General features: G+C 41.7%; 1 protein-coding gene across 1 annotated transcript in view; it reads left to right on the top strand.

Moving 5' to 3' along the window:
- ARHGAP19 (Rho GTPase activating protein 19) overlaps positions 1-9,311 on the top strand; it is a 58,605-nt gene extending 49,294 nt beyond the window's left edge. Inside the window, exons 9-12 of the mRNA XM_052660970.1 lie at positions 1,430-1,528; positions 3,494-3,604; positions 4,133-4,211; positions 9,017-9,311. Of these exons, the coding sequence (XP_052516930.1) occupies positions 1,430-1,528; positions 3,494-3,604; positions 4,133-4,211; positions 9,017-9,021 (294 nt within the window). The 3' untranslated portion in view covers positions 9,022-9,311. The remainder of the gene's footprint in view (positions 1-1,429; positions 1,529-3,493; positions 3,605-4,132; positions 4,212-9,016) is intronic.
- The last annotated feature ends 6,386 nt before the right edge of the window (positions 9,312-15,697 follow it).

Raw genomic sequence — 15,697 nt, 5'->3', positions numbered from 1 at the left:
ATCACTCATCCTACCGGTGTTTACATATTGGATATTCTTTCAGTCTGTTTCCTATGGATATATTTTGACATAGTTATGATCATATCATATACTTTCATTTCTCCCTTTTTCATTAACCATTATAGCATAAGTGTTTTCTCATGCATGCTTGTAAACTCCCTGCCTGCATTTAAAATAGTGCCATTTATTTTTGGAAAAAAACTATAATTTTACTATTCTCCATCATTATAAAAATAATGAATACTCACTTGCAGAAATATTGCAGTCTCCAGAAGAGTGTCAAGAAGAAGTTAAAAATCATCTATAATCTACTGGTGACATTTTGGAGTATTTCCTTCTTGTATTTCTTTCCATGAATATATGTTTCACATTTTTTTTGCTTAGTTGAAGTAAAAACATATATTCCGTTTTTAAAATACCCTACCCTTTTCATGTAACATTATATCAGAACATTTCCCGTGTCATTAAAAGTCTATGAGCATTTTTAATGCTTGTGTATTTCATTGTCTGTAACCTGATACATATATAGTTTGTCCTCTGCTGCACATATTGGGGAAGTTAGGCATTTTTTAACTTTATACATTTTTGTTCATAAATATTCTCTTTACAGATTATTTCCTAGAAGTGGCATGACCAAAGGGTATGCATGCTCTGGGGGAAGCTGATACAGCTACTAGGTTTCTTTTAATACATAGGTCCTTTCTCTCCCCTTCCTGTTTTTTTTTTCCCTAAAAACTGCTGAAGCTTGTTTGTTTGACTAAACTTTTAAATTTGAAATAATTTAGATTTGGAGAAAAATTGCAAAGATAGTACAGAATTCCCACATACCTTTCACCTAGTTCCTTCTAATGTTAACTAATGTTCCGCCTTAGTTGTCAAAACTAAGCAGTTAACATTAGTACATTACTATTAACATTGCAGACTTTATTTGGATGTTACCAGTTTTAACACTAACATCCTTTTTCTGTTCTAGAGGCCAGTCCAGATACCACATTGCATTTAAATACACAGACACACATCCTCCCGCTCTCTTTGCACTTTATTTGTGAAAGAAAGCAGATTGTTTTGTCTCCCACAGTCAGGATTTTGCTGATTGCATTCCTGTGGTATTATTTAAGATGTTCCTTAGTCCTCTGTATTTGCTGTAAACTGGTGGTTAGATCTAATTCTAGAAGCTTGATCTGATTCCAATTTGATTGCTTTGGGGTATGTAGTATTTAACTTACCCTCAGGCTAATTTAATAAAATTTGACTTCTTGGTGGCATAATTTCTGCCTTTGTGATTTGCTTGCCAGCCTGCTAATCCATGTATGTACACATTCACTTATTCCTGGACGTCTCTGGGTATTTGCATTTAGTTATTAATTGTCACAGAATGCTGTCTCTTGATGGGAGACTGTAACAGAATGTTCTCGATGTTTGCTTCTAGTTTAATAAGCATTCTGGGACCCAGACACCGGGACGCGAGCCTTCTACTCCCCCGGCGCGGAAAAGGGCTCGCTCTCGGTCCTTCAGTGGCCTCATCAAGGTAGGCGTGCTGTGCTGGCATTTTCAGCATCGATCGTGAGAAAGTCTAACAGTCTGGCTCTTCTTAGGCATAAACAGTTTTACTCCATTCCTTGGGGTTCTGTAAAGGGTTCACTTATAAAGAGAAAAGGATAGAATTTGGAAATGCTTTTAATTTTCAAAGCGTTCTGCTGTGTTTCAAATCAGAGAAGGGACTCTGTGATTTGAGAAGTAAGGGGTAAGAGAAATAAAGGTCCTTTGCTGTCTTCTGGGGCTAAGGACAGACATTTCCTGATTTACTGTGCAGGTTGCTGAAGTTAAGGAGAAGTGAAAAAGTTGACCGACACTAGAAATAGATTTTCTGATAGCCTAGTGGCTTTTAGGTAAACCTCAAATTTTAATCAGTTGTTTTCTTTTCTTCGTCTAAAACTTCATTAAAAATCTTGTTTTTAAAACAAATGCAACATATACTTCTGTGCTGTTGCTGCCATGATTGTATATTCAGTTTACTCCAGTCTTCGTGGATGATCTGAACTTGTAACTAAGGGATATTACCAGCAGGTGGGAGTAGATAGCTGGTTATGGGGGTTCAGATCTCCAGGCGTAAAGAAGCCAAGGAAGGTCTGTCATTCTTCTTGGCTGTAGAGATGGTTGTACTGAGAAAAGTAATAGTTAAATAAATGTTTCTCTGTGTTAGTCAAACAAATGTTCCTTTAACTGAAGTTAGATGGGTATAGTTTTTTCTTCATAGTGAGCTCTTCTGCTGTTGGTTCTAGAAGTATTGCTAATTGTTGCTTGAAAGGTAAGAATATAATATTCTCTTGGCATCTGCCCTCTTCTTTACTGAGAGAGAATTTAAAACTTTAGAATTATAAAAGAGCTTATAATTCTATCAGGAGATAACATTTCAGAACAATAATTTAGACACAGTGTTAACAAGTTTTGTAGGACAGAAGGATTAAGTGTTTTCGTTGTAAATGAGGAGACTTTCAAGCTAATAAACGATGTAGGTTTCTGCTTGACAGCAAAGGAATAGTGAAAGGTCTGTTAAAAATTCAGTGGAAGCTTTATAGCTAGTCCTATGACTCCTGGCCTCCCCTATTCAGCTTATCTGACTTCTGAAAGGAAGATGGACTGGCCTTATTTTTCCAGCATTTCTGTGTTTTAGCTATTTGATTTCTTTCCTGCTTTGATACCTTTTTTTGGCTAGACTTTTTTCCTCCAAAATTCCTCTGATTTATTGCATCAGAATATTCCTACTGATGTTTATATTGTAAAGTTTAATGTTCTAGTTTTGATATGTTCTTTTTTTGGAATTCAGATTTATTCTCTAAGGAGAAGAAAGAGAGGATTTCTTCAAAGATGGTAGAATTGTCACTGTCAGCTGTTACAGTAGGTTACATCAGCTTCTAAGCTGTTCAGAGATCAAAGGGTTTTTAGTCTTGCGTTGAATGTCAGTATAGTCGCAGGACCTTTTTAAGAAGGCCCGTATCCTCTTGTGGTTATAATAGGAGCTCTTAGAGAATTTTTCTGAATTTTCCAATCCTGTGTGAGGAAGACATGACAGGGAAGCAAAATCTTAGAGTGGGCCCTGTGTTAAGTGTCTCTTAGTAGGGAGGGGAGGAGGGACTCTTAAAAGCTGCCAGAGACATGTCTTTAGGGAAAAAATTATACTGGTAGGTAACTGGCATTTCTTTTATGGCCTCAGAAACATTGTAATTGGCCCATATTGGTTGGTTTAAATCGACTATAAAGTTTCTTTTAACATTTCGGTCCTTTAGATAGAGGACTAAAGGAATAGTGATCACCTAAAGAAAGGGAATTTTAGTAACATGCTTTGACCTCTCGTGTAAGATTCCTGTGGGACTTTATCAGAGAGCTGAGATTTTTTAACTTAAGAAACTGTAGTTTTGAAGGCCAGTATAGGTATATATAATATAGATATAGTAGCTGTTTATAAATCAAATATTTTCTTTTCCTAAATCAGCGGAAGGTCCTGGGAAATCAGATGATGTCAGAAAAGAAAAACAAGTACCCTACTCCGGATTCTGTAGCCATTGGTGAATTGAAGAGAGCCAGCAAAGAAAATATGGACTTAGTAAGATACAGCTGTTTGTACTTTTTCTTTGTATGTGTTCATCTGTGGAACAGAAGAAAATTAACATGCCGTCATTTGTTTTACTGTGTTTCTTTGGGCCTTTCAGCCTTTTTTCTCGATCTTTTCATTTATGCTGATTGTCTTCTTTCTGTAGGCTTTCATTGATTCATTCAACAAACACATTTCAAGTTCAGGGAGGACATAGCCAGCTATAGGCAGAAATGACCAGTGCAGTGAAATAGCTCCGCACACACAGTCCTGGAGGGAGCAGTGCTTACTGGGAGGCTCCACAGGGTGGGCAACATTTGAGTCAGGCCTGCTTGGCGCTGCATTAGCCATGGAGTCATCCCTCCAGGAATGGCTACTTCATTAAGCCAGCAATAAAACAGTTAGATTAATGAGATATGAATATGTTGGTAAAACTCTTCATATTGAAATTGAACAAGTAAATAATTCCTCTGTTAGCAAAATCTGTTTATAGGAATGACATTAGGACATTTAAGCCACTCTGAAATTTTCTTGTTACAGTTATTTTCTGGCTCTCCAGCTGTCATGATGACACCAACAAGACTGAAATGGCCTGAGGGGAAGAAAGAGGGGAAAAAAGGTACTAGTTGTACTTATTCTGCATGTCCCAGTGAATGTAGTTCCTTTCTGCATCTAGTCAATCAGTAGCAGGTTTTGAATTCCTAGTGTGGTATGGTGGTAGTTAGAAGTGATGTAAAAATTACAAGGCTGGGTCCTTACCCTGGAGTTCATGTAGCAGATGGTTCCTGAACATCTACTCAGAACTGTCCCAGGTGCTGAGGGCAGAGCTGTGAACACAGACCCACAGGGTTCCTGAATCCTCAGACAGACAGGACACATGGGAAGGATATTTTAAGAGTACTTGTTAAGCAGATTAAAAGCAAGTGTAAACTAACTTGTGAAACCAAGTACAGGAGTGCTGAGAAGGTGCTCAGCAAACATGGAACAATTGTGTTATTTTTCTGTGTAGACTTTAGCTTTGTTTATTCAATTAGGATTTCCAAATAAAGAGCTTGTGCTAAAGGACTCGGAAATCAGATCATACAACATGTTTTTAAGGATATTTAGGGTAAAAAGGATAATTTAGTGCCGAGACTGCTGATGGCCCAAGGCTCAGCCGATGGAGGGCACCGACTGCTGCGCTTTTCTCTGAGGAAGCCACATGGCTCACTGGAAAGGCCAGGGGATCTGTGGTTAGGACCAGCCACTCCCTCTCAACCCACTTTCTCCTCCAAAAATGGAGATAATATTAACAGTTGTATCTACTTCTTAGATTTCTAGTGAGTCTCAATTAAAAGAATGTTTTGAAAGCACATTGTGATTGTTAAAGCATTAACAGACAGTAGTAATTGTTACTAAGGAAAACTGGGCAAGACGTGGTCTGGTTCTATAAGGCTTGCATGGCAGATGAAGTAATTTCTGGTTTGATATGCTCATTTTACCATTGAAATACAAGCATACTTACTGTTTGAGATATAAGCAATAGAAGGAGAACAAAAGCCCAGTCCTTACAGATGAATCTTTATTCTTTTCTACGAAATTAGATTTCAGTATGGTCTTCTTACTTATCCTTGAATGAATGATCTGAACTCTCTCTTCTTTCCTTGTTGCCTCTGACTTGTAGGCTCAATTGACTGACTGAGCCAAGTTCAGGGTTTGGAGTGTATGTGTCTAAAGATGTCTACTTGTATCATCCAAGTCCAAACCAAGCATAAGTTATTTTTGAAGGATACATTTGTTTGTAGTAGTTACACCTTTTATTGCTTTCATTTTTGAAGATAATCAAGAAATACTGTCTATGTCGACAGCTCTACTTTTGGAAGAAAGAAATGCATTAAAAAATAAGCTAGTTTGATATTTTACCAAGAAGTTTTAGAGCAAAGATTCTTCCTGTTTACTGTGGACTTTCTAAGGGCTCTAATAAAGTTCCTGGTATTATTGATGGAGTTTTATTGATGGAGTTTTAAGAGAGAATATATAGTTTTTATAAGATTCTCAAAAATGTTAGTGGTTCAGAAAAGTGGAGGCGCACAGATAATGAATGACCTCCTACTGGCTTCAGTTCAGTTCAGTTCAGTTCAGTCGCTCAGTCGTGTCCGACTCTTTGCAACCCCATGAATCGCAGCACGCCAATCCTCCCTGTCCATCACCAACTCCCAGAGTTCACTCAGACTGGCGTCCATGGAGTCAGTGATGCCATCCAGCCATCTCATCCTCTGTTGCCCCCTTCTTCTCCTGCCCCCAGTCCCTCCCAGCATCAGAGTCTTTTCCAATGAGTCAAGTCTTCGCATGAGGTGGCCAAAGTACTGGAGTTTCAGCTTCAGCATCATTCCTTCCAAAGAAATCCCAGGGCTGATCTCCTTCAGAATGGACTGGTTGGATCTCCTTGCAGTCCAAGGGACTCTCAAGAGTCTTCTCCAACACCACAGTTCAGACGCATCAATTCTTCCGCGCTCAGTCTTCTTCACAGTCCAACTCTCACATCCATACATGACCACAGGAAAAAACATAGCCTTGACTAGACGGACCTTAGTCGGCAAAGTAATGTCTCTGCTTTTGAATCTGCTGTCTAGGTTGGTCATAACTTTGCTTCCAAGGAGCAAGCGTCTTTAGTGGCTGCACGCACCGTCTGCAGCCTAGGCAGTGGTATTTTCGCTTCACCTCCCTGCTCGCTTGCTCTGTCTGGGAACACCTGTGGGTGTCATGACTTCACACTGTTCTCCTCCTCCTCCTTCCTCTTTAATTTTTTTCCATCTCTGCAGTGCCTTTCTGTCGTCTGCCTCCCCTTCCCTCTCTTCATGTTTTTTTCAGTGCTCTGTCTTAAGGCTCTGCCTGTCCCTGCCCTCCCCTCCGTGCCTGTCCCCTTAGCAGTCTGGTCTACTTCTGCAGCTCAGTTCTGTTCTCTGTTTGATGCCCTTTCCCAGCCTGCAGCTCCAGATCTGAACTCTGTCTAGTCTCCAGGTCCACAGATCCAAGTACCTGCCATCTCTTTCTTTTACACAATGAATACAGTACTAGATTTTTTTTTGATGTTGATTTTATTAAAGGAACACATTTTTTTTTGAAGAAGATAATGCAATTTTATTATCATAATCAATAGTGTATTCCCAAAGACATGTATTTAGCCTGAAGTTTCTCAGGTGGCACTATTGACATTTTAAGCCAGATAATCCTTTGCTGTGGGGAGTTGTCCTGTGCATTGTGTGAGAGTTCATAGCATTCCTGGTCTCTACCCACTGGATGCCAGTACCCTTCTTCCTGTTGTAACAACCAGTGTCTGCTCCCTGACATTGCCAAATATCCCCTTCAGGGAAGGGGGCAGAATCACTCCCGGATGAGAACTGCTGATTTAGCACCCATGTATTAATGGGCATTCTTTTCAGCAGTCAGAATTCTAGCCAGCCTAAACCCTACCTCCTCTGCAAAATCTTCTTTGGCTATCTCAGACAAATGTACTTTTTCCTTTGAACTCTTATTGACATTGCTAAAATGTTGACATTTAATGTGATTTATCTTAGTTATTTACTTCATATGTTTTGTCTTACTTCTTTAACTAGTTTCTCTTCTGGAAGACAAAGGCCAAACTTGATATGTTTGTGACCCCCTGCCCTTCTCTTCTGCACTGTAATGACTACCTGGCATCCAGTAGGCATTTAGTAAACATTTGCTGGTGAGACACGTAGTGGTGGTAAGAATATGAGCTTTGAGTTCAGTTAGACTTGGTTTTAGTCCTCAGCCTTAGTAGCTATATATCTTAGGGCAAGTTCATTGGTATAGGCTTCAGATTCTTTACCTATAAAATGGCAAGAACATTACTTCATGCAGTTTTTTGTGAGGGTGAATGAGACAGTATACATAAAGAATTCAGCAATGCCTGGCACAAAATACGCACTCAGTAAAGGTAGTGTTATTGCCATTAACATGATTTAATAAAGTGAGATTAGGGCAAGAGAACAAAATGATGCTTACTTGGTAGAGAGTAAACACTTCCCAATTAGACTCTCTAACCCGCAGTTCAGTTCAGTTCAGTCGCTCAGTCATGTCCGACTCTTCACACTGTTCTCCTCCTCCTTCCCCTTTAGTTTTTTTCCATCTCTGCAGTGCTTTACTGTCGTCTGCCTCCCCTTCCCTCTGTCCATGGACCGCAGCACGCCAGGCCTCCCTGTCCATCACCAACTCCCGGAGTCCACCCAAACTCACATCCATCGAGTCAGTGATGCCATCCAGCCATCTCATCTGTCATGCCCTTTTCCTCCCGCCTTCAATCTTTCCCAGCATCAGGGTCTTTTCAAGTGAGTCAGCTCTTCCCATCAGGTGGCCAAAATATTGGAGTTTCAACTTCAACATCAGTCCTTCCAATGAACACCCAGGGCTGATCTCCTTTAGGATGGACTGGCTGGATCTCCGTGAAGTGCAAGGGACTCTCAAGAGTCTTCTCCAACACCGCAGTTCAAAAGCATCAATTTTTTGGCGTTCAGCTTTCTTTATAGTCCATCTTTCACATCCATACATGACCACTGGAAAAACCATAGCCATGACTAGACGGACCTTTGTTGGCAAAGTAATGTCTCTGCTTTTTAATATGCTGTGTAGGTTGGTCATAACTTTTCTTCCAGGAGTAAGCGTCTTTTAATTTCATGGATGCAATCATCATTTGCAGTGATTTTGGAGCCCCCCAAAATAAAGTCTGTCACTATTTCCACTGTTTCCCCTTCTGTTCCCCAAGCATAAGTTATTTTTGAAGGATACATTGGTATCCCATCACATGAAGTGATGGGACCAGATGCCATGATCTTAATTTTCTGAATGCTGAGTTTTAAGCCAACTTATTCACTCTTTTCTTTCACTTTCATCTAGAAGCTCTTTAGTTCTTCTTTGCTTTCTGCTATAAGGGTGGTGTCATCTGCATATCTGAGGTTATTGATATTTCTCCCAGCAGTCTTGATTCCAGCTTGTGCTTCATCCAGCTCAGCATTTCTCATGATGTGCTCTGCAGATAAGTTAAATAAGCAGGGTGACAATATATAGCCTTGATGTACTCCTTTCCCTATTTGGAACCAGTCTGTTGTTCCATGTCCAGTTCTAACTGTTGCTTCCTGACCTGCATACAGGTTTCTCAAGAGGCAGGTCAGGTGGTCTTGTATTCCCATCTCTTTAATTTTCCACAGTTTGTTGTGATCCACACAGTCAAAGGCTTTGGCATAGTCAATAAAACAGAAGTAGATGTTTTTCTCTGTTTCTCTTGCTTTTTCAGTGATCCAACGGATTGATCTCTAACCCTCAGGTTGTAGAAAATACTAAGTATAGATTTCTCTAGCTTTTAGGTGGGATATTTGCAGAAAGAAATATTTACCAATGTGTTTAATGTTCCTTTTTCTCTTTCAGCCTAGGATTCTTCTGAAGGATCCAGAGTTTTCCTGTTGTCCACCCAGAATTCTTTCTTCTGTGGGCCACGGGCCGTGACCACCCACAGAAAAGCTGGGACTTGCAGCTCGCTTGCTGCGTGTTGAATTGTGAAAGCCAACTAATCCTGTGACTCAGCTGATACCTCTAACCTCACTCAGCGGAGATGTCTGCAGATTCTGCCTACTAAACCGGTCCTAGCGACTCTCTCTCTCTTTAAAAAAAATGTTCTGGGGAAACCACTAAACAGCCAAACCAGCTTACACACAGCACAATCAATGAGCAGAACTAGGCAGACTCCTCCGCCTATTCCATGTGTTTGTTTAGGCAGGTTCTGTTTTCTGAAAATTTGAAGTTTGTGCTCAGCTCCAGTGATTTTTTTAAAAAAGTGCAGTCAATCCTAGTGGATTGATGTTATTTTTAACTGATAGTTTGGACTTTTCTCTGTTTTGATAGTATTGGGGGATATGTTGGGTATTGTTTTTGTTTATTTGTTTTTTCTTATTTTTAAAAAAGCCATATTTTGGATAGGTAATTAAAATGGGCTCTAAGCCAGATGTCTTGTCTCTTTTTCACCTTAAGCTCTTTGTCTTATGAGGCTGTACTCCTCAGTACCTATTTGTGTCCAAAGAATTTATCGCTTTCCTGGGAATTTTTTTTTTTTTTTAATGATTTCTTGGGCCTGAGATTATAGGTGTTTGGCCTGCAGTATTGAATAATTCAGAATGATGCAATATCTTAACAAATGATGTTAAACTGTGTCCTTTCTTCCCTCCTTCCTTTCTGTCTCCCTCCCTGTCTTCCTCTTTTCTCAGTGATGTCAGAATAGTCGTGTGGTTGCTGAACTCCTTCCTTCATTCAGATTCTTCTCACCTAAAACATCTCTGGTGCCAATGTGGTGCCTTCTGTGCCCAGTCACGGTGACTCAAGGCATGACACCAACAGTTTACGTGAGGCTTGCTGAAATACCTGTATGTAGTGGAAGCTCTGGAGTAGGATTAGGCTGGAGCTGGCTTTATGGCCAGGATGACTCCTGATGGATGAGATGATACTACATCCTTCTAAGGGATCAGGTGTGCAGGCTGATCCGTCTCCTGAGAGCAAGCTGGAGTCAGAGGAAGGAAGCGAGCATCTTTCTCTGCAGGACTGAGAGATTTAAAGGAAAGAGTGTTCTTGTTTGGAAGCAGCTGTGGTTTATCACCTGTGTTCAGGAGTGGCTGCTGGCCCGCCCCTTTCCTTGTCACAGCGGGCACCGGGAGTAGTTTGGAGATGGGCTGGCGCTTTGACTGCGTTGGGGATGTTCACATGTGTTTGAGGAGAGTGGCAAGGCTCTGATCCAGTGTGAGGCGTCACTGTCCAGAGAGCAGCAGGGGCAGGAGGGAGCTTATGCTTGCTCTGTTAGACGTGTAACCATTCTCACCCCACGTGCCGGAGCTGAGTCAGGCCTCAGGGCAAAGGCAGTTGCCCAGCAAATGACTTCTGCCCTGTCTATAAACTGTTGGTGTGTTATTGCGGAAACAGAACGTGATTCTGGGGAGCACAGTTTGCTTGTATCTGGAAGTCAGTCTTGTCTGCTGCATTTTCTGTTTCTTCTGCCACTGTAACAACAGTAGTGGAGAAAAATGGAAAATTTGGCCATCCAACTTGATAGATTGTGAATAATATATGGTTAGGAGTATAACGCTGCTCAGAAGTCCCTTTCTCTACAGTAGTTTTATGTCATTCTTAAAAAATACTTATTAGCAAGTTCATACATGTAGGGTTCTATTTGACTTTTTTCCTTTTAAAATTTCTTGCACCAGCTATTAGTGAATTCAAACAGACCCCTTTTGGTATGACCAGGTGAAAATGGTGTCCTCCCTTAACTCAATACTTGCTCGCTTAGTTTGTCTAAGCGTCTCATTCTGGAGTGGTGTGGTCTGCCAAACGTGGTCTGGCACAGGTGGAGGGAGCCGAGCCGTGGCCTCATACCTCCTTGTCATTGAGGTGCTTCTGTGGTTCTGTCTGAGGGAGGTTCTATTTGAGATTTAGTTGGTTGAGTGCACTTAGTAATCTAGGCTAGTGCTCTGGGGCTGGGGTGGTGAGAGATTCTGTCATGTGCTTCTATATAGCTTGCCCCTTTGGGCAGTTTATGTAGGTATTTGGGTATGTGTGTTTCATTAAAGTATTTATTAAATATGATTTCCCTTGCTGTAAGGGTATGATAGGTCTTTTCTTGTTTGTTTTTTAACAGAAGCTGTGATCTAGTTGGAATCCAGATTGAGAAATAAACAGTATAACCTTCTTCTGCCTTATAATATGTAACTGTTCTAATCCTGTGGAATCTTAGGGAGAACAAAAAGACCCTTTAAGCATTTGCTACAGGAGGATACTGTTGCCCTTCTAACTTGGTGGGCAGGCATTTTTGAGCCAGTATTAAACAATTTTAAAAATATGTAATATTTAATAAATCTGTTTTTTGTTTGTTTTTCATGTTGAAACAATTTCTTTGGAAATGCCTCTTGTTTTTAAATTTTCCTTTCTTTCTGGGGTCAGTTGCAGTAGATTTTGATGTAATATTAATGGGGGCAGTATATCTTATGTGGGGTCAAGCATAAAAAATGCAGACCACTTCCTTAATTCAGATCAGTTGGCACTGGGTGAGCCATCCTGGTTGAGTCAGTGAAAACCTTGGGCGCTGGACTTTCTAACTTTCCAACTTGGTACGGTGGTGCAGCGCACCTGCTTGGAAAGACTCCACTGCAGCAATGAAAGAGGATTAGATGATACTGATTGTACCTGAGTGCCAAACACAGTCAAGGAGGTGGTACCTCATGAATCAACTGAAACTGTAGTTGACCCTCCACCAGCTCATTACCCCTAACGATTCTTCCGTAGTCAGGAATGACAGTGGGCTACCTTGGGAAACAGAGCAATTTGGGGTTAACTGCAGTGATCACTGGATGTTCCAGCGGTGGCTGTTTTGTTGGCTTGTAAGAAAGCCAGTGGTTGCAGAGTGTCAGAGCAGAGCCATTCTCTCCTCTGGAACAGCAGTGTTTCTGTTCAGCTTTCCTCATAGAAACCTCTGTTAGGATACGGTTTAAAACACTGCCTTCAAGGACATCCTGTGGTAGCAGAGTGGTCTCGACTTCATCTGCTTCCTTACTTCCTGCAGAGCCTCACACAGATGCTTGAGGCTGGCTCTCATTCTGAAGTCTTTTCTGAGTAGAATTCCTTTCCCCAGGAGAGACCCGCATCCATCTGGAAGCCTTGGTACTGAAGACAGGACCTGGATCCAAAGCTGGATACCAGCAGTTGGCAGGATTGCTGTAGAAATTGGGGAAGATTCAGGTTTATAAGATACACAAGCTTTCCAGACCAGTGGTAATTAATCCGATCTAAAACTCACTGTGGGAAAGCTGGCTTTCCTCCGCAGGTCATGCTGAGCTGTTTCTACAGGTGGAGAGTGGATGGGAGGGCTGGCGAGGAGGTGGAGTTAAGACTTGATAGCCTGAGTGCTCGGGTTACCATGGAAACTGGAGTGTGCGCTGCCACAGCAGATGCTAAAGTGCCATTGAGCACTCCCCCAGACACGTTTGGGGACCAGCAGAACTGGTTGGGAAAAACACTCCTGCCCCAGGGTCCTTTCTTCATAGCAAGGCTTGCCTTTTCACTACCCCCAAGCTCGTTCAACAAGAGAAGCAAGGTTTCTTAACTGTCTAACCATTTTTAATTTTTTCATTCTTATTCAGCTATATCCTATATATATATGTAACTGTAAAGAAACATGTATTGTTTTTCTTTTATATTCATGTAATATTCTGAAATTAAATTTCTTTTGTTTCATATCTATAGGCTTTGATCAGTCTCTTCATTTACATTTGACTGATGGATTATTTTAAAGAGAGGTTGCCTCTTAAAAAAATGGTTTGTTTCAAGTTTGACTGAGCTGTTATGACAGAGGTGGCCTCTTGTTCTGAGGACTGTGACACCTAAGAACAGTGTGTCTTTGGCTTGCTCTCCAGCTGGGTGGGTGGGTTCAGGGGGAGTGGGGCTTTTTTGGCTGATTGGAAATGGGATTGGAACCTCTGGGAATTTTGAGTTTCCTGATTTCCCTTGGCTGAGTCTAGAATGCTTTGCCCAGATTTCAGTTTCTCACATAATCTTTATTTCCTCACTTAAAAATAAGGAGTGATGGTTATAGTAACAGTAAAAACCAAGTGACATTTTCATCTAGGCCAGCAAGCTGCAGTGTTTAGACAACTCTGGTTGAGATGTTGTTTCTGTCACTTACGTATGTGGGCTTGGGCATGTTCCCCACTCTGTAAGGGAGTAGTGGGTGGCGATGCCATCTCAACGATGCCATGCTCAAGAGGCACATGTAAGGGCTTAGCACAAAGGTTTTCATCTGGAGTTTGTGATTTCAGGAACCTTTTGCTCCTGTAATTCTATGTAAAATTTTGTGTGTGTTTGAATTTTTCTAAGGAAGAGATTTCAGAGCCTCCATAAGAATCCCAGAGGAGTCCTTGACCGCTGAATACTGAGCTCCACTAGCCTTACTTAGTGCCTGGCAGATGGCAGGTAGTCATTAAATGTTAACTTTCTCTGTCTCTGCCAAGGACACATTTTATAATCAGCGGCTTACTGATGCTGACATGGTTATTTTTGATAACAAATGAGTTCCATCCAGAATAGAAATAAAAAACTCTTGTTTTTGCTCCATTACCTGCCTCTGTGTTCCTCTTGAGCTGTGTTAGCTCCCTAAGGGGCTGCTCAGACCGTCTGTCACTCTCTCCTCATCCCCCAAGGACCAGTTCACATTATTTGCAATAGAAAAAGGAGCTAGTTCTGTTCCTTTAAAGTGTGGAGGGACTCTTAACAGCACATGGGAAACTCAGTAATGCGAAAGGAAAAGGGGTAGAGGGACAGGAGTGACTCTGAAAAACAGGAAGAGGCTCAAGATGTCTAGTCCAGTGATGAGCACGTGAGCATCAATCACTAACAGAACGGAGAGAAGGAGGAGATGTGCATCACACGGCGGGAAGAGAGGGAACTGGGAAGAGTCTGCCGGCTCTCTCCCCCGCCAGGGCCTTTGTGCCCCATGGCAGGTGGCCCATGTTTGCCCCCCCTAGATTCCTGAATTAGAAGCACAGAGAGTGGGAATGGTGAAGAGGCCTGAGACCTAGGCTAGAGGGTTGGGGTGGGACCATCAGGTTTGATAGGTGCTGCTTTTATGTCCTAGCCTCTTCAGTTCCCTATAAAAAGCAAAACCAAAAACTGGGGTTGAGCAGTGGCCAGGTCTTGATCCTAGTTGATATGAATATCTTATCCTTTATTGGAAGCATCCAGTGCCCGGATCCCCAGTCTTCAGCCTTGGAACCAGTATGCACATTAGTAGGAGGGGCCCTTGGTGTCATTGTTAGCTTTCTCCTTTTATTACTGGAAGTCAGTCTTTTAAAATTTTCGATGCTCCGGCCCCAAGGAATGTTTAATTCAGTAGAGCCATATCCGTGGGCAACAAAGAACAGAAACAGACTGTTTTAAGTGCGGAAGCCATTCCTCTGCACCAAAGTCGGGGATGCTTTTAAGAGCTCCTCCTGCCCGTGTGCTTGCCAGTTTTCCAATACTGGAAGAGGAATATAATAGGGGCCGTAAGGAATTCACGTCTGAATGAAGAATTAATACCACAATTTTTTGAGTGCTTATGTACTAAGCTTTGTGCTGGCCAATTAATTCCTTTTCTTGTTAAAGTCATACATCTCTGTGAAGTATTCTTAACCCCAATTTTATAGTAAAAGATACATATGAAGAGTTTAATGTTGTCCATTGTCAACTAAAAAGTGGTGGAGTCAAGGTTAACATCCAGGGCTTTAAGAACTGTGGTCTTAAGCAGGGTCACACACCCCAGTGTCTATAGGAGCCAGGAAGGAAGTGTAAAGTCATGAAAACAACAACAGCTTTGAGAGATTTAAAAACACCATGGGGGGGACTTCCCTGGTGGTTTAGTGGCAAAGACTCTGAGCTCCCGATGCAGGGGGCCTGGATTTAATCCCTGGTCAGGAAACTAGATCCGACGTGCTGCAACTAAAGATCCAGCGTGTTGCAACGAATATTGAAGACCCTGTATGCTTCAACTAAGACCTGTAACCAAATAAATAGATAAATATTAAAAACAGATCGTAATACAAGTTCCTCCCACTGGCTATCTTCAAATGAACAGCCAAACAGATGAGAATAAAGGGGAGCTATCACATGAGGGGAAAACTAATAGGTCCACAAAACTGGGGGAGGGGTGAATTGGGAAGAACAGGGCCAAGTATAAAGGAAAATAAAAATACAATGACACTTAAAAAAAAACCCCAAAACTCATGGGAGCCAAACACAAGTCCTCCACAGTCTGGCTTTGGCTCTCAAGCCCCATGTGGCATCTTTTGCACGATGCTGTGCTGCTCCTAGCTAGGACCCAGGTCTGCATAGGACTTTCTCCAGTGATGCCCAGTGCTGGCTCTGGGATGATAGCGTGGTGTGCCCTCCAGGAACGGTGTTCAGACCCAGGAGGGTTGGTGCCCACTGAAACACACCATACTCCCCACCAGAAAGTCTGTCCTCATTTGTTGCTCTCCCACATGCATTGCCCAATATGGTAGCCTCTGGCCACATGTGGATACTGAGCACTCGAAATGT

This window comes from Budorcas taxicolor, chromosome 23, assembly GCF_023091745.1.
Source record: "Budorcas taxicolor isolate Tak-1 chromosome 23, Takin1.1, whole genome shotgun sequence".
Taxonomy (NCBI): Eukaryota; Metazoa; Chordata; class Mammalia; order Artiodactyla; family Bovidae; genus Budorcas; species Budorcas taxicolor.
Note: the sequence above shows the minus strand (reverse complement) of the source record. Positions and strands in the feature narration are given on the sequence as shown.